General features: G+C 48.0%; 1 protein-coding gene across 2 annotated transcripts; it reads right to left on the bottom strand.

Moving 5' to 3' along the window:
- Positions 1-2,318: 2,318 nt before the first annotated feature.
- Positions 2,319-17,161, bottom strand: SEC22C (SEC22 homolog C, vesicle trafficking protein). 2 transcript variants are annotated; one of them, XM_084903164.1, is made up of 7 exons: positions 16,997-17,160; positions 14,079-14,287; positions 10,905-11,068; positions 9,556-9,735; positions 7,130-7,248; positions 5,976-6,041; positions 2,319-4,071 (listed from the first exon to the last, which is right to left on the bottom strand). In XM_084903164.1, the coding sequence occupies exons 2-7, from the start codon at positions 14,258-14,260 to the stop codon at positions 3,871-3,873; spliced, it is 912 nt and encodes a 303-aa protein (XP_084759290.1). In that variant the 5' UTR covers positions 14,261-14,287; positions 16,997-17,160; the 3' UTR covers positions 2,319-3,870. The 2 variants fall into 2 exon arrangements, with proteins under 2 accessions (XP_084759290.1, XP_084759291.1); XM_084903165.1 differs by lacking the exon at positions 2,319-4,071 and adding an exon at positions 4,085-4,241 and having other exon boundaries at positions 16,997-17,161.
- Positions 17,162-17,260: the final 99 nt, after the last annotated feature.

A 17,260-nucleotide genomic window follows, 5' to 3' on the forward strand; every position in this document is an offset into this window, starting at 1 on the left:
AGAGAATGAGGCCACTCACATGGCAGTACATACAACCCCCCCCCCCTTTTTTTAAATATATTTTATTGATTTTTTACAGAGAGGAAGAGAGAGGGATAGAGAGCTAGAAACATCGATGAGAGAGAATCATCGATCAGCTGCCTCTTGCACACCCCCTACTGGGGATGTGCCCGCAACCAAGGTACATGCCCTTGACCGGAATCGAACCTGGGACCTTCCAGTCCGCAGGCCGACGCGCTATCCACTGAGCCAGACCGGTTTCGGTGACAACGCCCCTTTCTGTAAAGGCCAGAAGGCACGGCTGTGCTGCGCCACCTGAAGCAGGCAGAGGAATCTCTGTGCAGCGGGTGGACTCAAAGCCTTCCTCCTGCGCACGAGGGATGGGTTCACCCCGTATTCTCCTCCCGCTGCGCTCTGCCCTCAGGAGAGCATGCCCGGGGGCAGGCTGAGGTTATCACAGTTCCCGGGTGAGGACACGGGGCAGGCGGGCAGTGGCTCAGAGCCACGCTGGCTGGCACGCTCCTTCCCCAGTCTCACCCCTCAAGGGCACATCTGCCCTCTCCCGCTCCTCCTCTGTGAACACTGGGGGCGCAGGCGGAACTCCCTGCACCTGGGCAGGATTCCGTGCGGGAACAATGGCATGTGAACCACCAGAGCAGGGCACACGTCTGGTTGCAGCCGACACTCCCATCCCTGCCGGTCCTCCAGCCTCGCCGGTGCTGACTGAGCCAGCAGCCGGCTCTCTGAGGGCCACCTGTATTCCCGTTACAAAAATGAACGGCCGACTCCTTCGAGGAACCACCAATGGCAGCCCTGGATGGGGGTGCAGCCTCAGAAGCCCCCATATGCCAAGGGGCAGCTGCCATCTTCCAGCAGACAGAGCCCCGAGCTCTGATCCCCCAACCCCCAGCTTCCTGCGCCCCAAATAGCCAGCCTGGCTGACCAGGCCCCCAGGAGTGCCTTGAAGCTCCTTGGGGCACACAGGGAGAGGGCCGGGCTGTGCCGCCTGCCCCCTCTCTGAAGCTCCTGTACCCACCCTGTCAGTGACAATGAAAGGTGCCTTCCCCATCGCTCCAGGGTCCAGGGCCAGCCTCTGTGGCCAGGGCTGGAGAGTGGGGCAGAGGCGGCGAGAGGAGGGGACACCTGGAGAAGAATGAGGTTGATAGAAATGATGAAATGATGATTACATGTTTTCGTTTCAGCACTCCTCCAAACACCCTTCTCACAGTCCTCCCAGATCTTTAAAACACGGGCCCTGGCTCACAACATCTGCCAACAGCGCTCACATCCCTCCTGCCGCAGGCAACGGGGCCTATAGCACCAGAGGGAATCCCACCCCCAATGTCCGACTCTCGCCCCTCGGGACAAGGACCGCCGGGCCAGTCCTGGGCACAGCCAGGCCAGCCTGGGGGACGGAAAGCTGCCAGAGTCCCCGGGCCTCCCCCACAGCCTGCCTCCCAGGGGAAGGGAAACCCTGCTGGAGAGCCCGAGCCGCATTCCTGCCCACACCTTCAACAGGACCAGCACTCTGACGCTCCTGACCTTCAGCATCCGATACCAGAAGGCACTTTGAAGGTTTCATTGTCATCATGTCCCGGACCTCACCCTGTGAGGCGGGTGGGGCAGGTGGCCTTTAACCACTGGGAAAACCACGGTGGTGGAACGGCCCTAACTCCGTGGTAGAGTGACAGTAACGATGGCCATGTGCAGCCAGCTTTCTGACATTGAGGATGACCCAGAGCGGGGGGCCTAGACCAAGTACCCCTGAGCTGGGATTTCCCTTGGATGAAATCTCAAGCCCTTCTCTCCTATCAGCAGTGTCTCCCTCCGGAGGGCTGAGCCTCTCTCAGCTGCGTTTCAGCTAAACAGTGTTCATGCGGTCATGTGTTTGTAATGCTTGGCTGGCCCTCTTCTCCCCTTCACTTGCAAAAGGAAAACCTCCAACCCCAAGACCACAGTCACCCAAGCGTGGAGACCATGGCGGCTAGGGCAGGGAGCAATCCCAGGAGGGCGAACCCTCAAGCACACTCTATACTGCTTGTGACTGTGGGTCACAGGCTCAGATGCTCAAGGCATCTGGGGTGCGGGGCAACGGGGCAAGCACGTGGGTTCAAAAAGAAAACAAATCACTCATAAGCTGTTCCACCAACTTTTACAGCTTCTTTGTGCTTCTACCATAGAAGGATCTGTCTTGCCTCCTTGGCTTCCACTCTCTTTCACCATCTCTTCAAAATGTCCTTCCAGAAAGCCTGAACATTCACCTGCTGCATATGCCAAAATTATGCAGATCCAAAATCAATAGACAGACAACTCTGGAGTTTCCATCTGAGGGTGTTGCCAGTAGAGCTTTCACATCCAGACATTTTATTTGAGTAAAAATAGAAAAATTCCATTATAAGAAAATAAAAATCACTCTGGCAACATTTCACCAACAGTTCCCAGCCACATACACTTGTTTTTCTTAAAGTGATACCAAGGTAGCTCAGTAACAACGCACCACCAGGAAGAACCAAGGACGGCCGAACCCACCGAAACAATATCCTTGCTTGCTCCTGGGCGCGATATCTCTTGCACTGACTTTCAACTTACAAAAACTATCAAAATAGGATTTTTACATGTATCAAGACTACATAATTCCATTCCAAGTATTCCATACAATTGTGGTTGAGCTATTCAGATCCCGGGCTTCTACCAAGAACTATCTAGGGGCAAGCTTCCGAACTGGCTCCTGAGCGGTACTGGACAAGCTAAGATCTGACTCAGAGCCACGTTTTGGGAAACTGTGATCAATCAGCATTTTGACAGGGAGATAAAGGAAAGCTTTTCTGAGCATGGGATTAATTATATATTTGTAAAGCTTTTAAAAAGTTAACACCTACTGAATGCTTATTCATAAAAAAAGAGGCCCTTGACCCGATGAAGATGACTGGGAAAGGTGGAGAGGAGTGGTTAATTCGGGAGGTCTTCTGGAACAGGTACACAGGGTCAAGGGGTTGGTCATTAAAGTGACAGGCCCCGGCAGCCGTGTGCAAGGCTGACGGCAGCAGCCTCTCCCACCGGCGTCCGTAAAGTGCGCCTGCGTGAATCCGCGTGGCTCCCCTGCTCCCGAGCACGACCCACGGCAAGGACTCTTGCTCAATTAATTTTTAAAATATTCATATATGCCCTGGAAACACATACAAAACATTGTCGTACCCACACTGTCCCTCCACCATACAAGGTTATAGTCATAAATTAAATAAACTGAGCTTTCTTCACCATTTTCTCAGCTTAAGTCTGTCCTGACCCTAAATGTAGATAAGTTCAATTTATATCCAAAATATATTTCACTGTTCTAAAAGTATCATATTGATAACTATTCTAAGTTATCAAAAATGTAAACAAAATTGATCTTGCTTAATTCATGAATCATATTTCTAAGTTTTTCATTCACCCTGTACTGACCCTCAAAGAAAACCTGATCAAGTCACATGGGACGCTGAAACGCTGACATGGATTTGAACTGGGTTCCTCGGAGACAACTGCCTATCACTAAACCTAGCACTACCGAATCGAGTGGTTTATTGCATCGTTCGGTTTAAAAGACCAAAAGAATTCCCTTCTGGGCGTCCAATACACTGTCTGAATTGAGCCCAGCGTCTGCTGTCCTAGGTCCACGTGCCGAACTGGAGAGCCAGCAGTAACGCTCCGCTCGAAACTGGGCCTGGGCATCGAGCCACCTCATGCCTCCACGGCACCTGTCAGAAGTCCCCAGTCTCACCCAGTCCGGTCTGGTCAAAATGAACTTCAAGGATGGAAGCTTGAGGTGAAGTTGAGAAGCCAAAAGGGAAACACAGATGACCCTCGTGTGAAAACTGAAGGGCCCGTTCCTCACACTCCACAGTCAGACGGCTTCTCCTGGAGCTGCCTCGTCAGTATCTGGTGCGAAGACAGAAAAGCCACGCCCACGTGGAAGAGGATCTGCCAGAGGTTCCTCAGCCCGTGCAGGTACGCGTTGCCCAGGCAAATGAAGAGCAGCATCAGCACCACCTTCGTCATCCTGGCTGGACTGTAGACCAGGTACAAGTAACACTGAAATGACAGCAGGCGGGGAGGTCCACTCAGGCGGGAAAATGGCCACGGGCCGGATGCAAGATCCACTTCTCACACCTGCCACGTGGCATCATGTCACACACATTAGCTTATTACCCTGAATTCATCACAGTGAGGCTGCGACTGGCTGGGTAAGTCACTGTTCATCGCTGGTGGGAAGTGGAGATTTGGAAAAGGAAAGTGAAACAAGGCCCTGACTGGTTTGGCTCAGTGGATAGAGCGTCAGCCTTGGGACTGAAGGGTCCCAGATTCAATTCCGGTCAAGGGCATGTACCTTGGTTGCGGGCACAACACCAGTAGGGGGTATGCAGGAGGCAGCTGATCAATGTTTCTAACTCTCTATTCCTCTCCCTTCCTCTCTGTAAAAAATCAATTAAAAAAAAAAATTTTTTTTTTAAAGGAAAGTGAAACAGTTATCACAGGAGAAATCAGAACACTGCACTCCTGAAAGAGGTTTAGGAAATATAGACAGAAATGCAGAGGAAGAAGAGATGGGGTCAGGGGCGGATAGCCAGGCCAGGACACCTGACAAGACTGACTGGCCTCCCAATGATGTTTTCCCTCAGGGGCTCATGGCAGGTGAGAAAGGCAGTGAGAGGAGCTATGCTTTTCCGTTTAGGGTTTCCTGAGTTACAGATCCACAGGGTCTGCTGTCCCCAAGACCTTATCACACCCTCAAAAGCATCTGCTGTCGGAGATGGGAAGGTCTCAGCGGGGAAGGGACTGATGTTTTGTGTCAGGCTCACAAATGGAAAATAGACTGTTCTTGTTCTGCAAAAGGTGGAAACAGCCTTTTGCTTAGGTGTTTAAAAAAAAAAAAAAAAAAGTACATTCTCAAAACACAGGGCAATCTGGCCAAGGCTTGGCTCAGGGGGAGGAAGAGATCCCCATGGAAAGAGCTAACAAATGAGAAGGCAGTTGCAGGACTGGAAAGGGGGGGAGGGGGGCAGGGGGTAGGGATACTGTAAGATCCCGCAGCCTGAAACGCAGCTCCATGAACCGGTCCCAGGCACAGCCATGGTTTCCAAGGCTTGTTTCTAAAATTTGAGTGCATTTTCCATTTTGGGCTGAAAATTTCTTTTTGCACAATCATGAAATTCTTAAAAAAAAAAACCAAAAAAAAAACCAACAACACCATTTAGGGTGTGGAAGAGAGAGGAAGTGCCCTAAGAACAGAAATTTTAATTTAGAAAAACAAAACAAAAAACCTTAAAGATGAGAAAGTATTAAACCCTAGCCCAGTGGAGGACAAGTACAGAGAATCACAGTCAGGTTTTTACTAGAATTAACTTTGCTTTTGGAGATTCAAAAGCTCCTTTTGACTCCATCCTTTACATATGCATCTTAGCTGAACATAGTTAAATAATAATCGAGGCTCTCTAATGTTATTTTTGTTTCATTCCCTAAGGGCAGATTTGAGTCAGATAGTACTACTATTTAGAACACTTTTTACCTATCCTTGTTTTAGAAACACTCATGCAGACACAGCCGTGACCTCTGCAGAAGAACTTGGGTTGTTTCTGAACTTGGGTTGTCCAACAACAAGCTGGAGGCAAGGCCCAGCCGCAACCAGTCAGGCCCAGCCCAGCCCTCACCCCGGCCATTGCATCCCTCCCTCCCTGGAGGCAAGGCCAAGTCTGCCACCATGAAAGGCCTGCAGCCCAGCATTCCCTCGAGGAGCCCAAAGTTCTCACTCTGTTCAGGGAGAGGCTTGGGCAGGACGGGCCTAGGGTCCATCCGCTAAGAGCCGGTGTTGTCCACGATTTGAACCAAGGCCTTGGTGGGACAAAATTAGAATCTAGAAACCTATTGATGGTCCCAACAAAAGAACAAAACAAGGCCATGGTTTAACCCACTCAGCACAATTTCCGCATTTCACTCACCTGGAAAATGCAGGCTACGAAAGGAATAAGAAAAGCCAGAATATTTCCAATTTCCTCATGGGTAACCTAAAACAAACAGGAGGAACACAAGGAAAGGAGTATTTAGGTGAAAGGAAACACTCTCAGGTCCGGCGTGGTTGACAGCACACAATCCCTGGCTGGGTGAGACACGAGTCCCTGTTTATTTATCAACCAGGGGCTGATCTGCATCGTCTTTAATGACCTGGACACACTGTGCACCCTCCCCACGCATCTGTGCTAAGCCCTCCACCTGAAATGCCCCCGACAACCTCGCCACCTCTCAGAATCCGCCCCTACTTCCTCCCATCCCCAGGTACTGCCTTCCTCAGTGACGTCACCATACTCTGCTCCGTGCCCATGAGGCAAGGACTGTTATTTACCAATGTCTGTACACGCCAGGCACCGGTTCTGGCGTGTACAGACATTGGTAAGTAACAGGTTATGAGTCATCATAAACAACAGGAGTGGGAACCACACCGCACACGGCCAAAGAGGCGGTGAGAGGCGGTAACAGGCGGTCCCCACTCTTGTAGGACAGGTCTGCTGCCATTTCCCCACCGGGGCAGCCCAGGTCGGTGCCCTGAGACTCAGCAGCAGCCATGCCTCAGACTTCAGCCATCATGTACTGTGGCTCTATCCTTGAAAGTAATACCTGCTTATGCTCATGATGATTCTATATTCATAAAGTGTTTGAAATACTTCAAAATTTAAAAACATTAGAAAGGTGCTTTGAGAGGAGCAGGCTGGAAAGTCAACTTCCTGGCGAGAGTTTTGACGAGGACACAGAGTAGTGGGATCTGCAGGATATCAACCAGTCTAGACTCCAACTTTTGCCCAGTGAGGACAATCCCGCCCTGTAGCGATTCCTGGGCCACGGGGGCTGGATTCCCTGGTACCAAGGTGCCCATTTCTCACCAGGAGCCCAAAAGCCCCTTTGGCTCCTTAGAAAAATGACACAAAAGAGCACATTTCGTATTTGTTCAACTTACTACAAAGAATAAAAATAGAAATAAAATTCGTATTTGAATTTTAAGGCCTTAGTATATAATAATCTTATAAATGTGTTTCAGTTATAAGGTTATCAGTTTCTCCCACCACATGCCCTTCCATTTAACCTGTAGAGAAAAGGTTACCTGTAAAGAATGCTCCGCGAGGTGAATTCCACGAATGAGATTCAGGGCAGCGCACATGATGTTGAGGACAAGGGAGAGGACACCCAGGGCTGTCACTGGTTCCATTCGGAAATTAGGAGCTTCGCAATTAAAAAAAAATGATAGTAAGTCTAATGAAAATGCTTTCTACATGAAAAGAAATAAGTGAAGACATGACCTAGACCTCCACTAATGACAGGCTATGCTAAACATGCATATTAATTTAAAAAGCAGTTGTAGTTATGATAGAAATGATAGAATGGATCTGGGTATCTAGGGGAGTTCCTTCAATGGACACGTGACAATGTCACTAGGGACAGCCATTACTGGCATCCACTGGGTAGAGGCGATGAATGCTTCTACACATCCTACAATGCACAAGCCGGCCCCCACAACAAAGAACTATCCAGTACAAAACGGAAGCCCACGTGACACTGAATGCTGTCTTTGTCAGAAAAGAGCGGAGCATTTTACAAGCCGGGAGTCGATGTGTGCGATAGAAATGCTTTCAGAAACTGACAGCTAATTCACAAACAAAGCCATACTGGTAAATTGCTTTAAGTCAGGATTTCTCTCGCTGTGCTCTTTTCTAAATCATCCTTACTTGTCCTTTCATTTCTCACATACACAGCCATGTACACGCACACGCAGATAACTTGCTGCAACCCCACTGATGCCTATTGTTGCTGTTAAGAGTCTCCGCCCAGCAAGTCAATGTTCCTGTTAGAACAGAATGTGCTACCTGTACAGGCTCTAGCCTCAGGACAATAGGGTGAGCCAAACCACAGTATAATGTTCTAGAAGGACAGGCAAGTATTTGCTCCTCTTGTCTAAGTGGTTAAAAAACAAAACTTAGCCCTAGCCAGTTTGGCTCAGTGGATAGAACATCGGCCTGCAGACTGAAGGGTCCCAGGTCCGATTCTGTCAAGGGCATGTATCTTGGTTGTGGGCACATCCCTAGTTGGGAGTGTGCAGGATGCAGCTGATAGATGTTTCTCTCCAATCAATGTTTCTCACTCTCTATCCCTCTCCCTTCCTCTCAGTAAAAAGTCAATGATATATATATATATATATATATATATATATATATATATATATATATATATTTTTTTTTTTTTTAACTTATATTACAAAGTTACCCCATCTCAGATATGACAAAGGAGGGGTTCAACCACTCAGTTTTCCTTCCCAACAGAAATTACAACTTACTGATTAGCCTGAGAGCCAATCCAGGAATTTGTTGATCAAAACATTAAATTAAAACACAAAGCTAAGCCAAAAGCATGAACACTTTTAAAGTTCAAGCAATGAGTTTAGTATAAAAGTTAAAACAGATTATTGTATCGATAGTATAGACAGCTCTTTCTTTCAGAGCAAAATTCAGCTCTTCACCATTACCACATTCTTACACTGTGAATATCCACCTTAACTAACAGCTGGTTTCATTGTGTGTAACTGTAAACAAGGAATGCCTACAATCATGCTTCATTATAGGCCAGGCATTGAGTGTAATGCCAGGGCATGTGATCGCATTCATTAACACCTCATTCCTCAGATAAAGGCTCTGGCATCTGGTATCCGCAGGGATAGAAGGATGCCCCCAGGTCTCACGGGAACCCCACAGTGAGAGCAACAGAAGCCCTGGCTCTGGCCCTGCCCACACTCATCCCATAGCCCTTCCCCATCTCCACCGAGGAGAACGGGGGTCTCGGGGGTCTCGCAGTGGAGACTTGCAATACTTCACTAAGTAATGAGACAAAGACTCATTGTCAAAGGAATAAAGACAGATAAAGAACAGATAGATGGGTGGTTGGATAGACAGACAGACAGGTGTACAAATCTGTACAAGTGACTTCCAGGAAAAGGGAATGGACCTCCTTCACACCTATAGACTTTATCCTGGTTAAGAAAACAATCGGAGTAAAGCAACAAGCAGACTAGTAAAGCAACAAGCAGACTCAAATTGCAGCAGGGAAGGTAGGGAGATCTGGGGGAGATAATAGATCAACCGAAAGACTTATATACATGCATATAAGTACAACCAATGGACACAAAACTCTGGGGAGGGAGGGTATGTATGGGAGGGGATGGGCAATGGTATATGTACAAAGATAATAATTTAATTTAAAAAAATTAAAAATTAAAAAAAAAAAGAAAAGAAAAGAATCAGCCAAGTCACTCTTTCCTGAATTTCATCATAAGAGTCACCTCCCCTCAGATCAACTCATTGCCATAATTGTCAAGTTTCTTAAGACGGCCACCCAGGAAATATATTAATAAACAAGCTATTTCGCTCCCCACCCCCCCCCCAAAAAAAAATACCTTCCTAGTGAAAGAACTCAATGTCCCTTTGAAATATAGAATATCCCCTCACCTTCAGCAACCTCAGAGAACAGCAGGCCACTCACCGGGCTCCAAGGGCATCTGCACGTGACCGTTCATCACCCCATTTGTCACGTCTGGGTCCTCCAGAGTGAGAACCGCTGGAGGCTGGAACTCCAGCTCCTCTTGGATCTTTTCTAGGCTGCTCCCCATCTGAGCGGAACTTGCATAGTTAAAATGCCACTTCACTTTCTGAATGATGCTGTCTGCAACAAGAGAGCCCCCAAGTTGAGCATTTTCAACGCAAGGTGTGTTAAAAAGACAATACGTACGAAGTGAACTGTACATTTCCAATCAGGCTAATGTCAGCCAGACTCGCAAGAGTGTCAAGTTATACATACAGGCCAAATGATCACCCCACAGCATGACTAGTCATATCAGTCTCTCCAGAGCAGAGTGATTAAAATGTGACAGCTGTCCACAAAGAGGCAGCACCGCCTCCCAGCACCTCAGTGACCAGGGGGTCAGGGGATGAGGACTTAATTCTTAGCTCACCGCTTGTGACCGTATAGTCCTAACAACTCACCGGATATTTCTAAGCTTAAAAAATGGGGATGGTTATTCTAGGCCTTGTTATCTCAAGAAAAGGCATGTGAGAAAAAATTACACATGAACGTGAATGTGCTATGCCAACTAGGGTTATATATTTGAAAGGCATTGGTTTTAATTCTTTTATTTATGTTAGTACTAATTTATTGCCAATTTTTGGCCTGTGAGTCACAGTTTGCTGACCCCACCCGCGAGGGCTGTGGTGACTGAGTGGCCGTACAGTTCTCACCATCCCTCCAGCTGTCCCAAGGATGACAAGCCAGAGTGTTAAACCTCAAAGTTTCCAGGCCTCTTCCATCACTGTAAAATCTCAGGATAGACAGCTGTTCTCCAGTGATATCTTACCACACCTCCAATGACTTTTCTTGAAGGTCAAAGCCACATCTAAACTATACACTGAGTGGCCAGATTATTATGCTCTCTAAACCCATAATAATCTGGCCACTCAGTGTGTGTGTGTGTGTGTGTGTGTGTGTGTGTGTGTGTGTATAAATAAATAAATAAATATATATATATATATTGTATATATATATACATATACATATACATATACATATATATATATTAGAGGCCTGGTGCATTAATTCATGCATGGGTGGGGTCCAGCCAGCCTGGCCAGGGGGAGGGGACATGGGTGGTTGGCGGGCCTGCCTGCTGATAGAACTCCTGGTTGAGGGGACAATTTGCATATTAGCCTTTTATTACATAGGACATACACTGAGTGGCCAGATTATTATGCATTCAGAGATCATAATAATCTGGCCACTCAGTGTAAATCTACACACGCCATGAGTGAGAACGGTAAATACAAAGGAGGGTTACAAACCGAATTCCAGAAAGGCATATGGCCTGGAGGCTAGGCCAATGCAGGTGGTGTCATAGGAAGCTGTGAATTCCCACCACAAGGTCTCCAGGAAGCAGAAGGCCATGGCTGCTGGGCACCGGTGGGAGCAGATGGCCATGCAGGCCACATCCCCTGCAGAAGAAAAGCTGAAACAAAAGGACGATGTCTACGTCAGCGGGACCCACGGATTCCCCACACCACCCAGACACCACCTTCCCTCCACTCTGGACCTGCTTGGCCTTGAGCAGTCCTGGAGCTGTTGGGTGCATATATGTGTCCTCAGCTAGACCTACCTGGGTCTGTGCCTTTCTTATACTCCCTCTAAAATGTAGAGTGTTATCTGCCATTATTCATATTTGAAGGTGCATGTTCCATTAAGAGGGAAGTAGCCTCAGACTTCTCTGCACCTTAGAGGAAAATGATTTTCTTTTTTGATCTACATCAAAAGGTATTCTAACATTGAATCAGACTGGCATTCTGAAATGACACCTACTCCTTTCAGGCTGTCATGCTATTATTTCAAGTTCTGGGGACTCTACTTCCCCTTTCTGTGGTGCCTCCTGACCCCACTCATTGTGGGCCATCTCCTCCAGCGTCTGTCAGTTTTGCTGACAGCTCGTCACTGCAGAGCCTGTTTTCTCCTGGGGGACTCCCTTGAGGCCTGGCTTGAGGCTGATATATGAACCTTGGCTTGGGAATTCCTAGCCTGTGAGGGAGAATAAAGTATAAACTCAGCCCTAGCTGGTTTGGCTCAGTGGATAGGGCGTCGGCCTGCAGACTACATGGTCCAGGGTTCAATTCTGGTCAAGGGCAAATACCAGTTGCAGGCTTGATACCCAGCCTGGTGGGGGCGCATGTGGGAAGCAACCAATCGATGTGTCTCTCTCACATCAATGTTTCTCTGTGTGTCTTTCCCTCCTTTCTTCTCTCTCTAAAAATCGGTGGAAAAATATCTTGAGTGAGGATTAACAAACAAAACAAAACAAAACAAAAAGGTATAAATTCAGACTCCAATCTGACACAAGACACAAGAGCAGGGTTTCGATTTCTTAGGTGAGATTTTATCTTTTCTTCCCATCAAAGCCACAGAGAGAGGAGCTACCCCTAGACTGGTGAGCAGACTATTTCTCCCCATCATTGCTCTAGGGTTGCACTTTGACAAGAACCCTGTCTTCATGCACGGGTCTTATTCCAACTCCTCACTGTACACACGCTCAAAGGCCTCTCCCCGCATGATGCAGAAACTTAACCCTGAGTTCACTAAGACCGTTTACCCAGGAGCCTCAGTGCCAGCTCACACGTTGGCATTCTCTTCCCCCTGCATTTCTGGCATCTGGGATTTCTTTCTTTCAAGTTCAGCTACACATTTTTTTAAAAATGTATGTATTTAGCCCTAGCCGGTTTGGCTCAGTGGTAGAGTGTCGACCTGCAAACTAAAGGGTCCTGGTTGATTCTGGTCAAGGGCACATGCCTGGGTTGTGGGCTCAATCCCCAGTGGGGGGTGTGCAAGAGGCAACCAATGATTCTCTCATCGTTGATGTTTCTATCTCTCTCTTTCCCTTCCTCTCTGAAACCAATAGAAATATTTTTTAAAATGTATGTATATAAATGCCGGGACCAGTTTGGCTCAGTGGATAGAGCGTCGGCCTGAGGACTGAAAGGTACCCAGGTTCGATTCCGGGCAAGGGCATGTACCTTGGTTGTGGCACATCCCCAGTGGAGGTGGTGTGCCGGAGGCAGCTGATAGATGATTCTCTCTCATCGATGTTTCTAACTTTCTAACCCTCTCTCTTCCTCTCTGTGGAAAATCAATAAAATATATTTTTAAAAAATGTATGTATATAAATGAATAAATAAATATATATTTACCCACAAGTCTGGGTGTTTCTGGCAGAAGCGTTTTTAGGTTGTATTACCTACCACCTTTTTGTAATTGAAAGCCTATATAAAAACGTTTTCAATTTATAAAAAATAATGAATCTCCTTGTATAAGGAATTTTCCAGCAGATCCTGAGTCTCTAGGGTGAAGGTGCTCCTATTTGAAAGAGGGCCCCTATTTATGGGCTGAATTGTGTCCTCCCCTTCCCCCGCCAAAAAAATATATTGAAGTCCTAACTCCTAGTATCAGTGAATATGACCTTACTTGGAAATAGCCTTTGTAGCTGTAATTCAGACAAAATGAATTGTGGACTGAATTGTGTCCTCCCCTTCCACCGCTAAAAAAATATATTGAAGTCCTAACTCCTAGTATCAGTGAATAGGACCTTATTTGGAAATAGCCTTTGTAGCAGTAATTCAGACAAAATGAGGTCATCGCGGATTAAGGAATATGGGTTGGGGTGGGCTTTCATCCAACGACTGATGTGAAATCTAGTCACAGAGACAGAAGGAAGAAGCCCAGGTAACCACAGAGGCAGAGACTGCAAGCGGCTTCTGCAAGACACAGAGGGACGCTGAAACCGGTTTGGCTCAGCGGTAGAGAGTGGGTCTGCGGACTGAAAGGTCCCAGGTTCGATTCCGGACAAGGGCATAAACGTTGGTTGTGGGCACATCCCCGGTAGGGGGTGTGCAAGAGGCAGCTGGTTGATGTTTCTCTCTCATCGACGTTTCTAGCTCTCTATCTCTCTCCCTTTGCCTCTGTAAAAAATCAATAAAAAATATATTTAAAGACACAGAGGGACAAGGACTGCTGGCAACCACCAGGCGGTGCTAGAGAGATGCGGGAAGGATTCTCCTTAGAGCCTCAGAGAGCATGCCCTGCTGACACCCTGACCAGCCTTCTGGCCTCCTGAACCGTGAGGGAAGACATTTCTGTTGTTTGAAGGCAGCTGGTGGTAATTTGTTATGGCAACCCTAGGAAGGCAATCCAACTCCTTCACTACAAAATAAGCTATGGCACTGCTCCCCTAGAAGGGAAAAAGTCTGTTTTCTCTGTGAAAATGGTGACTATCCAATGCAAAGACAAGGGAGTATAACATTTTATACTCCACTTTTCAAAAAACTGAAATGCCCAGGGTTTCCTTTGAAGTCATGGACTCTGTTCCCTAACAGAGAAAAGGCATCCAATTTTTGGTCCGGCACCAAGCTCCCAGCGAATGTTACATGATCAGAGCACAATGGGGAAGAGGTTCTGGGAAGATGATCATGGCTGCTTACTGGATACTGAAGTCACGTCCTCGTGCAGAACCTCGGCCTGGATACTGGGCCAGTCGCAAGGCTAACGTCTTGAGTCGTCTCCTGACTTCCAGGAACTCTCGGGTGTGGTAAAAGTCAGTGGAGGCCGAGAGGGGCAGTCCATCCCTCACCCTTACCACACAGGCAAAGAGGATCAGGGACATGGTCCGCAAGACGAGTCATGAGGACACCTGAGGGAAACAAGGACACCTTGTTACCGAGGACCAGACGACGGTGCCGGAGACCCCCTGTCCTCGAAACGCGCCCTCCGTTTCACCCTCACCCCCAGTAATTGCAAATGTTGCTTTTATTATTATTTCCCTGACCTCTATGGCTGTCACTCCCAATTTCCCCCGTCCATTATCCTCCGGGTCCTTTCTTTTCTTGTAATCTTCCTGTTCCTTTTCTCTAGTGAATCTCTCCTTTTCCAAAATTCAACCAACCAGGATGAGGTAGAAAGGAACAGAGAAGCAAGGAATCAGGGACAGGGGGCTCAGGAGCAGCAGCAATGGCGGTGCGTAGCTGGACAGGGGTGGCAAGATGACTCCAAAGGGACAACATGTGCCCGATGCTGAAGCAGCAGGCATGGGTTCCAGGGACCTGAGCATTTCAGATCACCCAGGGAGGTAGGTGCTGGGCAGTTTAGGGATTCTAGGCATCTAACCTAACATAGGTAGGCAGGAGAGCAGAGGGCAAAGATGGAGCTGAGAGAGTACAGCATGTCCTCCTGAATTTCTGCGAATTTTTGATGCAGAGCCAGTCTTCAAAATGATGACTGAGCTCCTACAGATGGTTAAGGGAAATCACTTAGCAAATTGTATTACAGTAAGATACTCAGTATTTGGCCTTGATATGTGAACACCGTTAAGAAACCAAAGGAAACAGATTCTGAGTTCTCCTGGTGCCTTTGGCAAGTTAGAACAAGGTACTTCCCCCTGGGCCAGTTCTGCTGACAGAGCCTGGTTGGGTTTTGGCCCCATCTGTTAACTGCAGGTGCTTGTACAGGGCGTAGCATGCACATCTGCACGCAGCAGCCCTGCAACCGGGGGTTGGTGAGGTGGCCACCTCAGCTTGAACAGGTCTTTCCACTCACCCACACATCCCGTGTCAGAGATGCTGTTTTTGAGAGGATGTGAATAGGTGCTTTTCTTCCAAAGGGCTCTAGGCATGTAACCTTTTTGGCATCTCAGCTCCTGTGAGCCGCAGGAAATGGGAGCCCCCAGAATGCACACCACCCTCGTTACTTCTGTGCCCATTCTTCATCTCTATCTGCCACTTTTCTGATCTCCCAAGCCCACATCAAGGCCTATCTCCAATCCACCCTTCCATGAGACCTTCCCTGACTGAGGTCCTTCTAGATTTGACAAAGTATTTTAATCTGCCTCCTCTGTTTCCTAAATCCTCTTCTCAGCTCTATTTATAAACTGCTCATGTCATAGATAATCCCTATTCTACCAGCAAAAATTTTGTGTCTTGCTAGAGGCCACCCTGGTTCCCAAAGTTTGTTTGTTTGTTTCCTCTGCCCTTTTCCCTTAACCCTCTCCCTGAGAAATGACCAGGCTTTGCAAAACAGTAATTGAAACAAGCAAAACAAGTTTCATTTGGCGCACAGAGATTCATACACAAATTTTCACCATAAGGCGTACTGCCTATATACACAGTACAGAAAACAAAACTGAGTCATGTCACCCTTGTTGAATTCACTCTCAGTCACACGACTTAAGATTTGTAGATCATGAAGGTGTCTCTGTTTCACTTTGTTTGGGGATGGAGTGGGGAGGAGGGGAGAGGTCAACCGTCATTTGTTAAGCGCTAAGGAAAGGAGGGCACTGAACTTGATAGCACCTAATATTATACACCAGGCATTGTGCTAGAAACTCTTACATTGATCATATTATTTAGTGCGCGTGACTATGAAGTAGGCATAATCTACACTGGACATGTGTGAGTAGTGTAGCTGCAAGGCTCAAGTGGTAGGGCCGGGATTCAAACCCTCAAACCCAAATGTTACTTAAAACATTCGAAAGCCTATCATCTTTCCGCTACAGTATTGCTTCTCAAATCCAATCTTTGGTATTACAGCTACTCCATTTCTCTAGAACAATTCCTTCTCCTAGGGCACTGATACTCAAAACTAATCACAGACCTGTTTGTAGGCACCAGGCCTAGGATGCACCTGTCGCAATGGCTCCTTTCATATTGTATTGATATTACTTGATTTTTTTTTTCTGATCATGTTGCAGATTTCACCAATTACTCTTCAACACTGGTAATAATATTCTTTCGTGGCTTTGATTGCTCCAATCCTAATTTCTCCCGGGGCTGCTCTCTCTCTCTGGCATTGGAGGTCTAGATGTAAGCTTAACAATGGACACAAAAGTACACCACCTCCTCCTACACCTGGAGCTCGGAAAAGCTGGCCCAGTACAGCCACGATCTGGTAAACGCAATCTTGTAAGATCTGCACGCTGAGGGAAGTCTGCTATTAACATTAAACAATGCTCCTGGCCTGAGTTTCGCGGATAATTAAGGAAAAGATCGCCCGCTCTCTCTTTTGGACACACCCATCTCCTCCCACAGGAAGCGGCGCCCTGCGCGCCATCCAACAGCTGACAGCTCTGCAGGTGCGCGCCTGGGAGGGTCCCCGTCTGTAGGGCTCGCGGCCACAAGAAAGAGAGACAGGCGATTCCGGGAGGCCCCACAGAGCCCTGTATTTTAATATTTTAAAATATTTTAAGTAACAAAATTTGGGTTTGAATCCTGGGCTCTACCTCTTGGGCCTGAACGGAGGGGCGGGCCCGGAATCGCCTCCACCTCCAGGCCCGCCCTGCGCGCCACACCGACTCCGCCTGCGGTCGGCTAACGGGCCGCTACGCCCGCCTCCGCCCGCAAGCCCTCACCTCTCCCGGGCGGCGGCCTCCGGGAGTCAGCAGCCTCCCTCCACGCCGCCGAGCCACCCGCCGCCTCGACCGCTACCTGAGCCCACAGGGCAGACCCAACCCGGGTCACAGGCAGCCCAGGCGCAGGTAGGCGACAGTGCGCGTGCGCGAGTCTTCAATGCCCATTCGCTGCTGCTAAGCAACCCTCGCGCCCGAACCGACCAATCCTGGCGTGACTCCGCCGCCCCTCCCGGCCGGGTTGAGAATGAAGTCGTTCTTAAAGGG

Source organism: Pipistrellus hanaki (genome assembly GCF_964339955.1).
Source record: "Pipistrellus hanaki genome assembly, chromosome: 13".
In the NCBI taxonomy this organism is placed as follows: Eukaryota; Metazoa; Chordata; class Mammalia; order Chiroptera; family Vespertilionidae; genus Pipistrellus; species Pipistrellus hanaki.